Source organism: Equus asinus, chromosome 12 (assembly GCF_041296235.1).
Source record: "Equus asinus isolate D_3611 breed Donkey chromosome 12, EquAss-T2T_v2, whole genome shotgun sequence".
Lineage (NCBI taxonomy): Eukaryota > Metazoa > Chordata > Mammalia > Perissodactyla > Equidae > Equus > Equus asinus.
In genome coordinates this window covers 41,055,427-41,074,888 of record NC_091801.1, presented here as the reverse complement: position 1 = coordinate 41,074,888, position 19,462 = coordinate 41,055,427, and the positions used below count along the sequence as shown (strand labels likewise).

General features: G+C 39.7%; 1 protein-coding gene across 1 annotated transcript in view; it reads right to left on the bottom strand.

The window, feature by feature from the left end:
- Positions 1-19,462, bottom strand: part of LOC123275588 (large ribosomal subunit protein uL15m-like) — an 88,280-nt gene that overhangs the window by 62,564 nt on the left and 6,254 nt on the right. Inside the window, exon 3 of the mRNA XM_070480897.1 lies at positions 1,912-2,036. Within this exon, the coding sequence (XP_070336998.1) occupies positions 1,912-2,036 (125 nt within the window). The remainder of the gene's footprint in view (positions 1-1,911; positions 2,037-19,462) is intronic.

The window sequence follows — 19,462 nt, the reverse complement described above, 5'->3', positions numbered from 1 at the left end:
CTTAATTTCATCTCCTAGTCATGGATTTATAAACCGCGATTCTTCTCACAGCCTGTGGAAACTATGACAAAAACCTCTCAGAGGAGATGTGAGAAAGAGGGAGAGAGGAGAATCAAATAAGAAGAGTCCGTTTTATAAAGGTTAGAGAGTTCTCTTCGAACACAAACCTAGGTAGCATGAATGTGGGCAGAAATGTCCCATCAATCAAGTGAATACCCACTAATCCTTGAGACCTAACTCAAATGCTGTATCCTGCAAGCTCGCGCCACTCCTTCCCATGCAATCAGACATAAATTACTCTGTGCTCCCCTCTCTCCATTTCAGCACTGAGCAAAAGGCACTATACTTGTTTATGGATCTGTCTCTTCCACCAGACCTTGAAATCATCTAGGGCAGCGTGTTACTCTCTCCAGCACCTAGAATGGTGACTGGCATGAAGCAGTTTGCACAAGTGGAGCCACTCTGCTTTGCTGAATACAAGTGGAACTCTCTGTGCTATCTCACAGCTTTTCTGTAAATCTGAGATTATTCCAAAATAAACAGGTTTTTTAAAAAAGGCACCAGGAGCCACTGTATTATCAGTAATAATCACACCTGCCTTACATGTCACGCAAGAAGACACCAGCTACTAGAGAGCCTTGCCTCAGTGTTTTTCAGATGTGCCAGCAGGAGTCAGTAACCTTACATGTAGCAAACTTGAAAAACAATGAGTGACAAACATTTGAGACGCTAATCCTGACCTTAGCTTTGGTCAAATTGTTTAACTTTAGTCTCAGTTTGTGAAAAGGGACTAGTAATTCCGACCCTACACGGCTGCCGTGCTACATGAAGTCTACAGAATACACATCAAATGAGGTCTCCTAACGATGTTCTAATCAATACGTGTTAGTGACCTTCCCCAGGCAGTGTTGCATCTGGACTAACGCTTCACCGCAAACCAGGTGCATACTGTAACTAGTTCCACCGGCACGGACTGTAAAGTCCCGACACAATCACCATTCGGGCTATGATTACCTAGAAAATAATCCTACATATGTGTCCACAGATGCCAACCCTGCCAAGCTGTCCTAGTCCAGAACCCCCCAACCCAATAAACAGGCTATTCAAAACTCAACGCAACCGCAGGGGTCAGCAGCTCCTGGCACCCACCTTCCCCCGACTAAGCTCCAGAAAGCGGGCACGCACACTCAGGCCGTGCTCGCCGCCTAGGAAGAGGTGGGTATCTCCAGGGACGATCCCGCTGCTACCAACAGCGACGTGCGGCAGCCTGGGGTCTCCCGCTAGTTGCTGAGAGCAGCTGGACCCTGAGTGGCCAGGACCGTCCACCTCCAGGCGTGGTGCTCTCGGGCACCAGCATCCTCAACCGAAGGAGGCGCGGGTGGCAGCAGCGCATCGGTGCGCTGGGGAAAACAGGGAGTGGGCGGGCAGCCACGGACACCACCGCCCGAACTAGAAACCGACACCGGGCAGCTCCCCGCCTGGGCGCCCGCGTTCCAGTCGGAGAAGCCAGGCGGTCGGAAGCGCCCCGACTGCGTGCAGGGGTGCGTGGGGCGCCCGGGGCGCCGCTCCCGCGCCGAGAGCCCGGGCCCGCGGGGAAACGGAGGCCCGCCGGGTCCCCGGGAGCCCGGCTCGCGGAGCGAGCAGGCGACGGCGGGGGCAGGGCGGCTGCGACGCCGCGCGGGCGGCGGGCGGGTGTCGGGCGAGTCTGGGCGGCGTCGGGAGGGACCGGCGAGCGGGGAGGGGCGGAGGCGGCGGGAGGAGGGAGGAGGAAGAGCCAAGGGCCCTGGCGGGACTCCCGGCGCCCAGCTGCCCGGGCCTGAGCCCTCAAGCCACCGCCCCCAGGCCCCGCGCAGACGCTGCACGGTCCCCGCCTCCAAACCTCCCCCCCGGCCCGACCAGAGAATAACTTACCCGTTTGCCGACGGAATCGCTCCTGCTGGCCCCTCTGACGGACTCCTCCGGCTCGTCGTCTTCCGGAGATGAAACCGGAAGCCCACCCCTCCCCAAGAGGAAAACGGAAAGCCGAAGGAGTCAATCTAAGGAAGGGGGGACACAAACATGAAGATATTCAGAGAGAGAGTCAAAAAGAAATGATATACTAAAAAACCGTTTTCATAGTTAATAGTATTACAGGTACAAAATTAGGTTCTGTCTCATCTACCATTAAAATAGTTTTAAAAGCAGTTATTTAAAAAATAGACTGAAACATACATTTAATAGGCATAAAACATGAATGGATCATTTTAAAACAGAGAGATGTAAATTTTTAAAAATTAGATAAAGAAGTTTGGCCAAAATAGTTCATCAAAAACTGCCAAAAACAGATTATGAGAGTTTCCATCCATTAAATAAGAAAATACCAAAAATCTAATGCTAATGGTTAGAAGGTGCAGTAAGCTGGACACCACTCACAAGTGTCAAATGGGTCAGACTTTCTGAAAAGCAATTCAGTTGTATCTAAGAACAACTTTAAAACCTCATCATTCACTTTGAAACCCAGTATGTCTACTTCTAGGGGTCTGTCCTAAGAAAATAATATGAAAAGGTTGCAATGATGTATACAAAAAGATGTCCACCACAGGGTCATATATAAAAGTAAAAAACTGTGAACAACCAACGTAAGAAGCATTACAAAATGGTCATATAAACCAGCATATGCATGCATACGAAGTATTATACTGCCATAAAAATATCTACCTAGAATATCTAATGACAAAGAAAAACACTTCTCACATGATTTTAACCAAAAGCAGATTTTAAAATATTATGTATAGCACATTCAGTTGTGTAATACCCCCCATCCCCAAAAATCAAAATATTAAAGTGGATACGGGTAATTTTTTTTCAGATTCATTAGAATTTATTAATTCCTCTCAATTTCCTACAACGAGCATATAATGCCTTGACAACAAAATTTAGAACTATTTTTAAAGAGGTTTGGGGGCTGGCCCGGTGGTGCAGCAGTTAACTGTGCACGTTCTGCTTTGGCGGCCCAGGGTTTGCCAGTTTGGATCATGGGTGCAAATATGGCACCGCTTGGCAAAAGCCATGCTGTGGTAGGTGTCCCACATATAAAGTGGAGGAAGATGGGCACAGATGTTAGCTCAGGGCCAGTCTTCCTCAGCACAAAGAGGAGGACTGGCAGCAGGTGTTAGCTCAGGGCTGATCTTCCTCAATTTGGAAAAAAAAAAAAAAAAAAAGAGGTTTGGTTTTTTTTTTTTCACTTCATATACTTCTGGTACAAAATACTAAGCTTCTAACAAACCAAACCTTTCACAAATAACAGCTACGAAGTCTGGATAAAATACTAAAAAAATAACTATGTGATGGCTCTGGAGACTAAACAAAAGCTGGAAGTTTTTAGTGTGGAGTCAAGGCCCAAAGCAAGCCAATGTCAAAAGGTAATCCAGCACGCCTCCCCTTTTGGGAGGCTTTACCCAGAGGATATCCAGGGTCGGAGACCACTGAGGAAAGACAGGCAGCTAAATCACAAGGGAAAAACCAGTTGTACTTCTGGATCAGAGGGAAAGTGTCCGAATGCAATGATAGCCACAGAAGAGTAAGAAGTAAATACCATAAAGGAGAGAGCTAAAGGAACACCTGAATCTATGAATAAATCCAGAAAACATAAACCATGTATGAACAAGAGTGAAAGCAGATTGCAATTAAACACCAGGAATGAGATAGGAGTGGCTGACTACTGCAGACATGACAGATAACGATGTGGTAGTAGTCAAGTCATCCGCCTGCTAAAATGAAAACACCAACAATATTTAAAGCAACACAACAAAATCCAGAGACCACACAACATAAAATTCAAAATGACCAAAATTACTTGAGTTAGGAAGAGTCAGAAAACCGTGTCCAAATCTCAAGCAAAAAGATATATGGCAAACATGATGGTCAAAATGATGGAATTATTTTAAAAGAACCATACAGTAGCTGTTACAACAATATTAAGTGAAGTAAAGAAAATATGTTTGAAACAAATGGAAAAAAATAATAAATTTCAGCAAAGAAATAAACATTATTCTTTAAAAAGCCACATGTTAATGTCAGAAACAAAAGATAAAATATTTAGAATAAAAAAAGGGGCTTAATAACAAAATGGAAATGACAAAGTAAAGAATCAGTGAGTTTGAGGACAGATCAACAGCAATCATCTAACAAAAATAATCTAAGGAAAAAGACAGAATTAAAAAAAAAAGTAAAGAGGGGCCAGCCTGGTGGTGTAGTGGTTAAGTTCACGTACTCTGCTTCAGCGGCTCAGGGTTCATGAGTTCAGACCCCGCATGTGGACTTACAACACCATCATCAAGCCATGCTGTGGCAGCATCCCACATACAAAATAGAGAAGGAATGGCACAGACATTAGCTCAGGGCCACTCTTCCTCAGAAAAATAAATAAAAAATAAATTTAAAAAAGAAAAGAGACTCTCAGGGTCCTATCTGAGGACTACAAAAGGTCTAATGTATAACTAATTAGCTAGAGTCCTGGAGGAAAAGAGAGAGAGAGAAAGAAAACGGAGCAGAAGACACTTCTGAAGAAACAATGGCTTACTCAGGAATATCCAGCTTTGGCAAAATAAAGAAGTCAGTGAACCTTCTCAGCAGATACAAGTATAAAACTGCATAGGAGTGTCAAAAGCAACAATTTCATGATTCTGAAAACCATATTCAGGCAACGAGTGGAAAATGCACTTTATCCAAAGCCCTAGGTAAGAGGCTGAGAAAGGAGCACTTGCCTGGGAGACTACCATCCCCTCGACTTGGTGAGAGAGCATGCTAGCTCTACCAACACATGACTGGCACAAAAAGAGGAGCTATGAGCTAAGGTGGTGGAGGGAGGAAGCTATTTGGAGCAGGCAGCAAACCTCTATCGCTTTGTCAGCCAGAAGGGACCAAAGTTGGTGGGAAGCAACCAAAGAAATCTCACAACATTGGTCCACAGAGGTATGAGCCCAGTCTGGGCAACTGTCAGACTAGCAAGAAACTCAGCAAGGAGATCCTATAAATGAAAGGCCAATAAAAGGACCAGATGAAGTTCCCCACACACGCCTGGTTGACTAAGCAAAGAAAATTCGAGGCAACGTGGTAGACAGTAAAAGCCCCAGAACATAGGCTTGGTAACTAGGTAAACTTTGAATGTGCCCCTGTACACCTGCAAATAGAAAGACAGATGGCAAAGATCATAATGGGCTCAAGGTGTTTGACTACAAATTCTGCCCAAATCATTGTGTGACCATTAATTCTTACGTTTACAGGGGAAACACCCAGAGAGTGCTCTTGCAGGTGTCCCACATATAAAGGAGAGGAAGATGGACACGGATGTTTGCTCAGGGCCAGTCTTCCTCAGCAAAAAGAGGAAGACTGGCGGCAGATGTTAGCTCAGGGCTAACCTTCCTCAAAAAACAAAAAATAAAAATATATTAAAAATAATAATGATGGAAGCCTATGTACAAATTGTAGAGGGAAGAGTGGTTACCCCAAAGATATCAGGTACCAAACCCCTGGAATCTGTAAATGCTACTTAATATGAAAAGGGTCTTTGCAGATGTTATTAGATTAAGGATCTAAACATAGGAAGATTTACCTGAGTTATCTGAGTCAGCCCTAATTGCAATCACAAGTGTCCTTCTAAGAGAGGCAGAGAGAGATGTGACACACAGAAGAGGAGAAGGCACACACCAGAGAAGCAGGGAGTGAAAATGATGAGGCCACAGCTGCAGACTGCCAGCAGCTCAGAGGGCGCGCAGCCCTGCCTACGTCCTGATTTTGGCCCAGTGATTTCCATGTCTGACTTACAGAGTCCAAAACTGTGAGAAAATAGATTTCTCCTGTTGTAAATCACCAAATCTGTAATAATCTGATACAGCAGCCACATGAAACTAATTTAGTATATTTCAGATTTTGCCCAGAATATTTACATGGTAAATTCTAAACTGAAGTACTATAAAATGTATCATAACACAAAGTTAAAAAAAAAAAGTCCTTAATGACCTTCAGGAAATATATATTTTTATCTGCACAGAACTTCTTTTAATTCAATGCAGAGAATATCATAAACATGCATTTTTTTAAGTCTTCGCATTCCACTTCTTTTTCCACGCCATCACAAAGTCAGTCGCAAGACTGTGGTCAAGAGCTGGTATAGCAAACGACCCTGGCCAATAATAAAATTCATATCGCTAAGACACAATCAGGTAATTTCCACATGTTTGTTAGTATGTACTGATAATATTATCTCACAGATAAAGAAACCAAAATGCAGAGAGAGTGGGGCACAGATGTCATATGTTAAAGTGCCTACAAGAATGTCTGGCACATAGAGATCCTAAATGAACATAAGTTTTCTATTTCCCCAAGGGAAGCTATGTATCTACCTCACTGTTCCCAATTCTTTTGTGTGAAAGTAATGATTGTCTTGATCTATTGGTAATAATTTAGCATGTTATATATGTAAACTGACATACAAAAATTCTGAAAGTTCTACTTATATACCTTAGTTTGGTTTAACACTTTGCTTCCCCAAATTTCTGACCACGGAGCCCTTTTTTTGTTGGCTTATGGGAATAATATATGTATCTCATAAGGCTGTAATGAGGATTAAGGTAAATGATATTAAACATATTCAGAAAATATGGTGGCACTCAATTCATTTTTTTATTACTACTACTAGTCTTCCTATTAAATGCAAGACAATTCAACTATGTGGATCATTATTGGCAATTTTCTTACCATAAATGAAAAGCAATTTTAATTCATTTGAATAAAAACAGATTCATATATAGGGTATATATGAGTATACATTTAGAAAGCCAATTTCTTTTTCTACCTGTTCAGAATATACTCTTTGAACTCATATCCTTGAAAATAATTACTCTGCAGTTAAGTTTATGTATTAGAACCAGTGTATCAGTACTATGCAGTATATAGTCCATATTTATCTAAAAAGTTCAGTGGAAAGGGGTTTCTACCGTATCTTTATAACAGTAATCCAAGATGAATAAGGAATAACCCAAAGACAGTCTTTATGTAAATTAAACTTAAGAAGTTATCATATTTTTTCAACCAGCAGTATTTAATTATAAATTTACTGGGCAAAAATCAGACTAAGACTGGAAAGTCTCTGTGGGAGAGAGCAGCAAACGTAAAGCTGCCGAGTCACTGCCGGCTGGAAGAAAGCACTCCACTCTAAAGGCTCAGCACGTGTTCCACAATTTATGTAACGCAGCCGGAGACATACAGTCCTTTACCACTGATGTTCTCACCAAAGCCCCACAAAGAAAGAGCTCAATAATTGTAGATTTCTGAGCATTTGTGCTGTTTAAATTTAAAATGGGCTAGAAGCTAAAAGAACAAAGAACTTCATATTCCTCTGCCTAAAATGGAACATTTTATCAACGATGTTTAGCAAATAGATGAATGTCCTTTAGAGCGCTGAGCCAAATACATCATCAGAAGAGAGAGCACAAAGATCCATGTACCCAAGGAATAAAATGTCATTTCAGATCAATGAGGAAATGATGGGTTATATAATAAATGATGTTGACTCAACTGCTTACAACATGGGGAAAAATAGCTTCAGATGCCTATGGTCCTACACCATGCAAAAACAAATGCCATTTGGATTTTAAGATCAACATAAGGACACTCACTAAATTACAAAAGTGCTAGAAGAAAATATTTTTATAATCTTGGTTGGAAAGAGCTTTCCAAAATAAAATTCAAAACTCAAATGCTACAAAAAGATACTTCATAAAGTTAAAATGGCTATACAGCATAACACATCATAAACGAAGTTAAAAGACAGGGCAAAGAAATACAGAAAATATAGATAACATATGTGAAAGCAAATGATTACTAAACATATTACAAAATGAGTACTTATAACTAATATGTAAAAAAGAAAAACCTCAAAAATTAGATAAAGAATATAAGCAGGAAATTCATGGGGCCGGCCTGGTGGAACAGCGGTTAAGTTCGCACATTTTGCTTCGGTGGCCTGGGGTCCACTGGTTTGGATCCCAGGTGCGGACCTACACACCGCTTGGCAAGCTATGCTGTGGCAGGCGTCCCACATATAAAGCAGAGGAAGATGGGCACGGATGTTAGCTCAGGGCTAGTGTTCCTCAAAAACAAAATATATATATATAAGTAGGAAATTCTTAATTGGAGATCTACAAATGGTCATGTAAGCTTTAAAAGGTAATCAATGACTCTAGCAATGAAGGAAATACAAATTAGAACCTAAGGTAACAGAGGGTCAAAATTTAAGAAGACTCATAACATTAATTATTGGTCAGAGAAGTGAATACCACTGGGTAACAGTGTCAGTTAGTAAAGGCTTTTGGAAAACATTTGAAGGTAGCCTTCAAAATTGAAATATGCACATACTCTTGGATTTAGGAGTTCAATTTCTAGAAATTATCTACAAGGAGGATCATTTAACCATTATTTATAACAGCTAAATATTAGGGGAAAATTTGAAACTAGATATCTGTTAATAGAGGAATGGGTCATTAATTTGCAGTGATCCACACTACAGTTTTCAATACTGCTGAGAGGTAAGGGTTAATGTGCAAGTCTCCTTCCCAGAGTAGGAGCTGGTCTCCTACAGAGCTCCATGGAAGCCAACTATATCCTGGTAGAACACTGGGAGGCAAGGCTGATCAGAGAAAAGGAGAGCGTATTCCCCAACCATGAATGCTTAGTGGTGTCAGAACAAGGCAAGAGGCCTAGGCCAGGGCCAGGTCATGGGACTGCTCGACCATAGCTCTGAACACACACCCAAGAAGGGTAGGACCCCCAGAGTCATGAAGTCCCATACCTAAGGCGGGAACATTTCCCAGTCTGATGTCTGACAACGCAACGTTTCTGAGTGTTGTTGCAGAGTACAACAGGTAAAGAGACAGGCTGAGGGAAGGAACAATGGCAATGCACCTGTTTCCATGAATCTCTCCCAGCAAATGCTGTTGAAGAAGGCCTGGCTTGTGTGCTCCTCATCATTCATCCTTACTTGTTAGACAAAAGCCATTAAGTAGAATAAGGTAGACCTTATGTACTACCACAGAAAAACTTCCAAGACACACTATTAAGTTAAAAAAGAATAAAGCAAATCCCAGAAAAATGCACGCATGGATGCTTCCAGCTTTTTAAAACTATATACATGTATTCATATAGATAAACAAATGCATTAAATGGGTATTGGAAGCATGGCAAACTATTGATGGCAATTATCTTTATGGAAAGGTTTCCAAGTCAGAGAAAAGTTTTATGTTTGCTTAGTATGTTTTTGGATCATTTGGATTAGTCACAAGAATATATTTAAATTTACCTCATGTAAAGGAAATATGATCAAAACACGCATTTTAAAAACAAGTGGATGTATTGTATAGAACGCATACGTTATAAACAATAAACAGCATAGCTGACAGAAGTTGGGAATGGAGGGGGAAATGCTTCAGTGCAAAGATTCTCACGCTTACATAGAGATGATTCAATTTGATAAATCAAGTAAAAGATTTAAGTACGGTAAGTCAAGTTATAAAGGTAATCACTTAGAAAACGAAAAGGAATTCTGTAATAAAAACAGAGAAAAGAGGAAAGGGAGAGTGGGAGATGATGTTACTGAGCTAATTTCCTAATGAATGCTGTCTACAAACCAAAAAACAGAGGAATAAGCAAAGTAGTTAGGCCATCTCCAGCAGGACGGAAATATGAATGACGACACACGGCTGTCTCGGGGGAGTGGGGTGAGAGGAGGGCTGGGGACGGCGTGTGGTAGCAAGGCTCTGAGTTTTAAAATGATAAAGTTCAAACTGTAAAAATAATGTACAATAACGGTAAGTTTTATGGGCATTTAAGTAAAATAGATGTTTAAAAATAATGGCATATTTCATTACAAAATTATCTAAAACCTCTTGTCTTTTTACTAAGATTAAAAGAGTTTATATATGTCAGAGGTAATCACAAAATACAATCTTCTGAGTATTTTCTACAGAAGCAATATTTAATCGGACAATTTCTGGATCACCTTACTCTAAATTCTATGAATTTTTCTTTCCTTTTTCCTAACTAGTGGCTGTTTATTAATAAATAAGATAATTCCTATCAGATCACTTATTCCTTATTTCCTGCTTCACATAGATCCCAATTCTTTAAGTCAATTGTTATGACAATAAAAGCTAATACACATTAATTTTTTCGGTTATAATTACTCAATTATAATTATGTTAACATTTGTCACGTGATGTAAGGTGACCTGCATCAGCTGATGCTAAAACAGAGCAATGTCTTACAAAAAAAAAAAGGAACTTGTAAGTTAGCAGAGAAGTGGATGAAAAATGATGCGTTACTGATTGTGTTCCGCTACTCTTGAGTGGCTATGTCTCCAGGTTCCAAGTTACGTTGCTTTCCAAGTCTTCACAGCACATTCAGTGTGCAGGGAGCACGTTAACGTGTGCTCAAGAAGAAGCTGCCAAACAGCGGCCACAGCGCCAGCCCATGCGTGACCCACAGAAGGTCGACACACTTGTACAGCTAGGTGCTCGTCTAGGAGCCGGGGAGCAAGGACAGCCTTTCAGACCCACTGGGAGCTACTTTCAGAAGAGACGTAATTTAAGCCTACTTATTGCCTTGGTTTCTATGTAAAGTCTATGGTTACAAGAAAAGTCCACTTACGCATGTACTGACTTATTATTTTCAAAATGAATCTACTCAACAAATATTTATTGCCTATTATAAAAAAGAAACATATAAATGAATCATTTTGGTTATGCCCTCAAAGAAATAAGATTTGCTAGGAGAGATGAGCTACATACATGAATAATCATAATAAAAGGCTGTGCTTCATAAAATGAAACTTTTGAAACAGAGTTGAAAATTCCACCTGTCTACTTACAGAACTGCTGCGCCCCTGTTCAGTGACGTCTTTAATTGGTAACAGCCTAAAATTATCTTGCTTTCCACACTATTCAAAATGCTTTACTAACTTTGACTGATTTCAAATAATATTAACTGCACACTTACCTATGGAGACACCCCTGCCTTTGAGAAGTTTATCATGTAAGAGTTTTGCACACTGTTACACTGATCCTTCCATTCCCAACTATATGTATAACTTCCCATCTTTTCTTCACCATTCATGTTCCCACATTCACGTCCACTGAAATTACTTCTCGATTCAAATTTCTGCTCATTCTATCTACAATCAATAAGAGGAATAACCTGATTTAAACTAACATTCTCATGCTCTTTCTACCTTCCACCCTACTGGGGAACAATGGAAATCACAAGGAACAAATGGTAGGAAGCAACACTGAACTTTGTCTCTGCTAGAAACCCAAATCATTTCGTTAGAATTTAACATTTCAGGAACAGTCCCCCTTGTGTACTTTGTGTACAAAGAAAAACGAGACTGTGACTTCAACGTGTGGCCAGACTTGGCCGTCCTCCAAGTTGCATGAAGGGAGGAGAGGTCAAACCCAAGAGAATCTTGATTTCTCCTTGATTCTTCTTTAGCACAAGAGAAGAAACACACCTCATTAACTGTTTCACTTCTTAATACACTGATATACTATCAGTCTAGAAAAGGAGGAAAAAAGCAACTTGCTTTGAGAAAAGAAGTGTAATCCAGTGGACTTTCATCTAACACTAAGGCAATAAGCTAAATGCTTCTGGAAGTAAAACTAAACCAAGGAGGTTTAAGCAATTATCAGATGCCTTATACTACACGCTTATGAGAAACGAATAACCCCAGTCTCTTAGGTAAAACGTGTAGCAGACATTAACGGTTGCCTACCCTTTAAAAGAACAGAAATATCAGCATCCTGATTAGTCCAGCATGATGCCCTCAGGGCTTTGGGGAAAGGGCCTTGATGGCCAAAGTTACACATATTTCAGTTAAAGTTACACATATTTCTTTGCAGCAGGAATTCTGTGAGTCTTTAATATGCTGCTCATTATGAGTTCGAAGGGGAAGGGCAAACGTACAATATATGTAGTGTTTCTCAAGCTTACGGAGCACAGACACATTTTTTCAAGGCCAAGCTAACAGCATTGCTTGAAGTTTGTGACTTGTGAAAATTAGACCGTCGAATTAGCCCTCCATGTTGTTCCTCTTCCCTCCACTATATTCTGCCTGGCTGGCAATAACTGCTGGTCGAAATTCCTTCATTGTTATCTCGCCACTCTTTGTACCAGGTCTTTGAGATAAATATAGCCTCCACCCCACAAAGGGGCCTGAACCATATAAAGCAGTGTGCTTACTAAACTTTGGTTGAAATAAGTCACCTACCAAAAATACCCCTTTACAAATCAAGTTTTATATATATACATATATACGTATGATAATTTACTGTAGCTTTTCTAGTTGAAAGCTTTTCAAATTTAAGGTGATAGAAGTAAAATTTTTCCTAAACTGAAACTATTTCACAATATTTCTGATAGTCTAGGCCAGAACTTGGTATTACTTCAGACAACAATTAAAAGGCTACATTTAGAACACCAACAACTTTCTGCACGCATGCATAGAGGTAGTCGACTGGCTGCTTTTGCAGACCCGATCTCCTAAGTCACCACATGCTCATAGACTCTGAGTCGACTGGGGCAAGGGAGGGGGCTGCTGTAAAACTGTAAATACTTCTTAAGTGGCTGAAAGGAGAGTGCATCCCTCACACCTGGTATATTGGAGGAACTGGCCGGTAATTCACCCAATGCAGGATAAGCGTGAGGAGGTGCAACAAATAATAAGACAGAAACTTTATTTTCGGTTCCTCTCTCAAGGATTAAGCTACACAGCCAAAGGAAACAGCGAACTGGCACATCTGTGAAAGTCTTTTCAAAGAATTTTTCCCTGGCTCTAACTCTATTCCTTGTAAAGCTGAATTAAGTATATATTTGTTTAATAGTAGATTTAAAATGCATACTTTATTAATTCCGTCAAATTGAGTCTTATCAAGGAGCATTTCAACCTTTTATACTAAAGTTATATGATCACTTTTGAAGAAAAAGTTTACAGAAAAGAGTCACTGATGACGAGGGGCCATTCAATTTATTTAATAAGCCAGCCCATTTTTACAAAAATGCTCCACGTAATCCATTTAAAAATAATAACTGGTTCATTTCAGTCCCTGCACACAATGCTTCCCTTTGTCCCTTGTAAGTCTCTCAAATGTCTTATTTTAAAGGAATATATAGTACTCCCGGAAGACATTTTCCCATTTCTATTCTCTCCGACTCCTGCGAGCCCTTGTTCTGTGTGATAAGGCAATCTCCTCTGGGATCGGAGCTATGTAGTTTCGCACCACGAGTGCCAAGGACTCGACTTGAATAACTGCTGTGCGCAGGTTGTAATTATGTCAGCTGGAGTGTTGAACAAGGGGACTGATTAATGTGAGCCCCGGCCCAGGCACAGTCCCTATCAAAACCTCGGCGCGGGCCAGCAGTGGGGACGGGTTAAAGCAGAAAGACAAAACATGCTGTATCGTCCGTGATAGAGGAATTGTTCCAACAGTCTTCAGGCAGATGTTCCAGGACAGCATAATATACAATTACTCTGCCTTATCACTTTCCCAGGGACAATAAAGCTTCCTCCTTCTATAGCTCATGTGAGTGAAGGCAAAATTCGTTTTATTTTTACAACACTGACTCACTTATCATGGTGCCTTGACTGTGCTTTTACAGCTAAAGAAAACATATATTCCACTTTTAAACTAAAAAAACACTCTTAAAAATAAAACTGAAACCTTGTTTTGAATCTCTTTTATATCAGAGCACACAATGTTTTAAAAGATTGTTTTGTTAAAAATGGATGCAAGGAAGGTAATATATATGTGTGTGTGCATATGTAGTTAAAAACAAGTACATATAGCTCAAGAAGTAAGATTTGGATTGTATAATCATTACATTCACAACATCATTTTTCAAGGCCCATAGAGAAGTCATTAATTGGAAGGAACATGTAATTAAAAAAATATATATGCTGATATCACCCATATATTTCTCAGGCACCAGCACACGGCTCCTTGAGTCTGAGACATTCTCAGTGACACACTTACTCATTACTGCCATTCCTATTCGGTGTCTTTGAGTCCCTTCTTCCTCAAGAAAGCTGTGTCAGCCTGAAAAAAGGAGCCTGCCTCCATCGTTTTAATAACACACTGTAGCCAATGCTAAAATGAACGTACTTCAGAAGCACTGTGATTACTTCTATCTCTATTTGTACTTACAGAAATGGTGCCAAAAGTTGGTGACGAGATGTACAGAACTATCTTAATTTGCAAAGGGAAATGCACTTTTCATTTTTAAAGCTGAAAAACAAGCTAAAATCAAAACTTGAGATGCAGCCATAACCATCTTGTGGTAATCATAATTCATAATGAAACAAAGCAGCAAAAATTCCAATGGAATCAAAGGAAATCCATACAAAATGTTAGTGAATGCAAAAAGAGAAAAGCCTACGTCAACCTGTGGGGCAATAGATATGACTTATTTCCACTTTTTAGTGGTTTAGTACAACTGACACCAACACTCAGCAGTTCTAATACACCCTAAGTCATGAAAACAAATCATGTCCCCTGTCTCACCCCAAGGAGTGATATATTTGCTTTCTTTTTCATATTATACACACACTACCTCCACTACCCACATGATCCTTATTGCCTTTCTCTTGGTAGGACCATTCCCCCAGTTATACGTTTCTAGAAATATGGCAATTTGAAGAAAGTAGAGGTCAATCTAAAACAGTCAAATAGAAGTTTTAGCACAAATGGATAAAGAAAATATAATTAAGTCCACGATTGGTAAGAGAGTCATACCATATTTATAATTACTTAGAATAACTCAAACAAACAAAGATAGGTGAAACAAATCGAATGCACTATAAATATACGTGGGAGTCAGGTGTCATCACAATAAATGACTGTGAACAATTCCACTGGCTTATGATGTCATCAGAGTAGCCTGTTAGATTTACTGGTCTTGGGAAAACCGGAGACATTAGCAAAAATTGTGTAGAATAAGTCATAGAAAAGATGTCACATTTAAAAAGACTACACTTGAGTGTTTGTTAAATGGTTACACTGAATTGTTAGCTGGTGCCAAGCAAATTTTTGAATTACGTTTAACGGTTAAAGTAATATAGGCTTTTGTGAAAATTCTTCATATAAAGCAAATAAAATCCCAATGTTTTGGTGTATGTGTGGGACGAGGGCAGAATAATACCATTACACAATCTCTATGTTCTTAATTCAAAACTTTAAACACAACAAAGGTAAAATTTGGTGCTATAGTACCCCAAAAATGTGGAAACACTGTCACAGCAGTTGCACAGAGATTCAGAGGTTCTGAAGCTGCAGCTCTCTGTCTCAAGGCAGAGGCCCCACGGTGGGAACAGTGAGACACTGCTCTGATTCACAATGCTTCCATGATGCTTGAGTCACAGAGGATAACTCAGAAGTTGTTACCAGTGCTCCTTATGATCCACAAAATCCTAATTTTACATGCACCATCCTAGCCATTAGATATACTGCAGTGTTAAACTTCCATATTTCAGTTGGCTCTTTCACCTTGGCATGTAGGTATGTAAGTAAAATTTGAAAAGCGATCTTAAGGCAACAAAGAAAACAAACAGACGAATACAATGTGCATCCATCTATCTGCCCTTCCAGCTACCATCACCTCCCCAAGTGTTTTCACAGAGCAGCCTTCAAGACAAACTTTCCTTCAAGACCAGTCAACGTGCATTCCTACCATTTCTTCACCTCCGTCCACGTAACCGGTTCCTGTTCCTACCGTTTTACTACAACTGCTCCTCCCAAGAGAACCAGTGACCTCTTGGTGACTAAGGCAGGTGAACTGCACCGTTCTCATTTTACTGAACGTCTGATCGCTGAGTGCTCCATGCCTGTTGTCTGGGGGTCCCTTCCATTTCTGGGAGCCTACGTCTCAGTATCTCTTGTACTTGCTATTTGTCCCTCTGCTTTTTTTGTTTGCCACATTTTCCAAGAAAAATATCAATCACATCAGTGCCGTCAAGTTCCACACATATTAGTACTGACCTATGCATCTACTGACACCTTTCCATTTGGATATCCCATGGGCACTTCAAAGATAACATATCCCAAACCACACGCATCATCATTTTGCTAAAGAGTATCTTCCTCCTGCACTAGTGAGGACCTCGTGAATGTCACCACCGCTCATCCAGCAGCCCTGGCCAGGGCATCTAAAGGATGGCACGTGTCTTTCTGTCACCCTAAATTCCTTTGTTTGGTCACCATATGCATTCACTCTATCTCTTAACAAGTATCTGAATCTACCTCTCTATGACTCAGCTATGGTGTCAGTTTAGGGTTTGGCACTTACTATTTTCTGCCTGTACTTTCACAATTGTCTTTTAAATGATCTCCCATCTCCTGCTGTGTCCCTCTCTGGCTCATCATTTGCAAGGTATCAGTGATCTTTGCAAAGCAAAATGTGACTATGTCAGTTTCCTGCTGAAAATTCTCCACTGGCTATCTACTGCCTTTAGGGTAACATTCAAACTATCCAGCATGGACTAGAAGGCCACACGTCCTTCTTACCGCCCTTCACCACATAATGCCACACACCCTACTATCCAGGCTGGCTGAAGTGAGAAGACAACTTAAAATCAAATGAAAAGTATAATTTGGGAGTGGAAAGTGGGACAAAATCGTACTTTTAACTAAAATTAAAGCAATCCGAAGCTTTTAGAACAAGACAAATTTGAGTGTCAACCACTTTAAACCAAATGATTTAATCCAAGAGATTAATTGATTTATTGAAGCATGAACACTAAAAATTTACCACATTTTCTCTCAATGGGAAAATTATGATTTGTTTTATGACATTTCATATATTTGTTAAAAGTTGTAATTGAAGACAAAGAAATAAAACATTGAGGAAAGAAAGGACCAAGTCAAGTTAATCAACATATATTCAAAACTTACAAGCCAGAGATCTCCAAACCATGTCATAGCTGATATAAAAGATACAAAATGAGGGACTGGATTGTTTAGCAAGATTCAAGCCAAAAAATTAAGAGTAAGGAATTAAAGTTTAAGGGATAAAAGGAAAGGTTAATATTAGGTTAAAATTCCCTGTAGGAAAAAGTATCAGGTTACATATTATGTTGTCGAATGCAGGATTCCAGCTTATTTCAATTACAGCTCACTTGTAGCTCTGTGGTAAGGAGCAGCATAACATTTCCGAAAAAAAGTAAAAATCCAGGAGTACTTCTTGTTATAGAACTTTTCACAAATAGCACTTCTCATAAATAGGAAAAAGCCAACAAGAGTTTGTGCAACATTCTCTTAACTAATAAAGACGTGAAATTTCTTAGAGACGTAACCTTGTGTTTACAGACATTCTTAAGGTAAAGCTGAAACACATACATGTGCTAGCACATCAAAGGCGGCATCTTACGCCATCAGAGAGAGTTTAATGTAGAGGAGAGATGCTGACACAGATGCTACATCACTTCCTGTGCCTCATACAAACTAGTGTGTCACCATTTTCTACATGTTCCAAGTTCTTCTTTCTTTCCTTTCTTTCTTCCACCGTTTCTTACAGGCCCTAGAAAGGCGGTATTTGAGAACACGTTGAAACAAAGGATCTGAAAACAAAATGAAATAACTAACATCTTAGTACTCTCATTGAACCAATGACAATTAGTCAAACTTCTATACGATTCACAGCTATTTCATTCTGCTTTGTTTTTCTGTCACACCCACGTTTGAGTTTGTGACATCACCCACACACTGGAAGGCTGGCCCTGATGTTCCACTGCCTGCTGTCAGCCCCTCCGGGTGATTACAGAGCTTTCCTAATAAGCTGCACTGTAGGAGCCTCTGATGCGAGGAGATATAGATAGTTACAGAGTAAACTGTTTTGTTGGGTGATAATAGCTCTAGTGTCTGAGGAATAACTTATTATGCAAGAGATTATTGCCCCAAAAAAGATTTTCTATTTTTTTCATCTCTAAGGCCTTTCTTTCTGCCACAATATATACGGATATATCTAACTGCCACCCCAGGGACTGTCCACAGTAATTCCTTGTAGAAAGACCATCCCCAAAGATAGTTTTGGTCCTTTTATAATGACTGGATTTGGGATTCAACCACAGCAGGCTGAATAAACGTGTTTATCTAGATTCTACTTTCAGAGATAGCAGAGGGATGTGCGGTCGTTTTGGCTTCAGAACGGCTCTTCTAATTAATCTGTGAGCTCAGTGCCTATTTCAGCTACATCAACAAACAAAACAACTTAACTTGTACTGATCAACAAAATGAATTAGCTTAGTTTTTTTTTCCTTTTAAAGGCATCTGAACCAATTTATAATTTTTAATGCTATGGAATCTATTTGTTTTCACGTCTACAGATTTTTTTTACTTAAAGGAGTTTTGTTACATGAAAATTTACCATCATTAATTAAAGGCCTGACATAAATACTGGAGTTGCACCAGCACATAGCCTGTCAGGCTGAAACAAAAATCTTAACAAGCCTATGTGCTTGGGTGTTACAGAGCAAGGAAGAAAAGTATGACTAAAACATGCTATGTACAAAAAGAACATTAGACATAACGAACATTATAGAACACACAAAACCACAATTACAATTACTGAGATTTAAAAGAACGTCACTAATGAAATGGTCAGAGAAACTTAGGAGATGTTTGTTCAGAAAGAATTCAATTACTTTCCAAAAAAGATAGAAACATTAGGAAAAAAAGAAGAGTACATTTACATGCAACACAATTTTCATAATTCATGACAGAAAACCTGAAGATATCATTCTATCATTTTGTTAGGGAACCCCTCAAAAAATCCCCCCTAAACTGACCAGAAACATCCACTCCATGTGAAAGACAGTACAATTCCATACAGTGTTACCTTGACTCATGCTAGGAGAACCTTCTGAAGCAATGTTTATGCTTGTCAATGACTAAACATGGTTTCACAAGCCAGCCACGATACTGACATCCACCTGTAGCTGGCTGAACTGTGTGAGGGTAGCAAGCGGGAAGGGGCAATTCGCCAGGAGCAAGAATCACACACCTAACACAACGGACACACTGGCCTTCTGGAAGATATTCACCACGACTGGAAGAAAGTCTTGGAATCACCATTATCCTAAGAAAAGTCTGGAAAGTAACTGGGATTTTAGGCTTTCAAACTCAACCTTTCAGCCTAGTACATTTGTTTTTTATTCCATTAACTGGATTAGCAGTTATAATTGAGTAAAATGTAGAGATAACAGACTTGAGATAAATGAAATAGTATTGACTAGTATTTTAAACGACAAAAATAGTGGGTTTTTTAAATTCATCTTTTTTATTTTGTTTTAGTGAGAACATTTAAGTTCTATTCTCTTAGCTAATTTCCATTATACAATATAGTGTTATCAACTATAGTCACTATGTTTTCCATTAGATCCTCA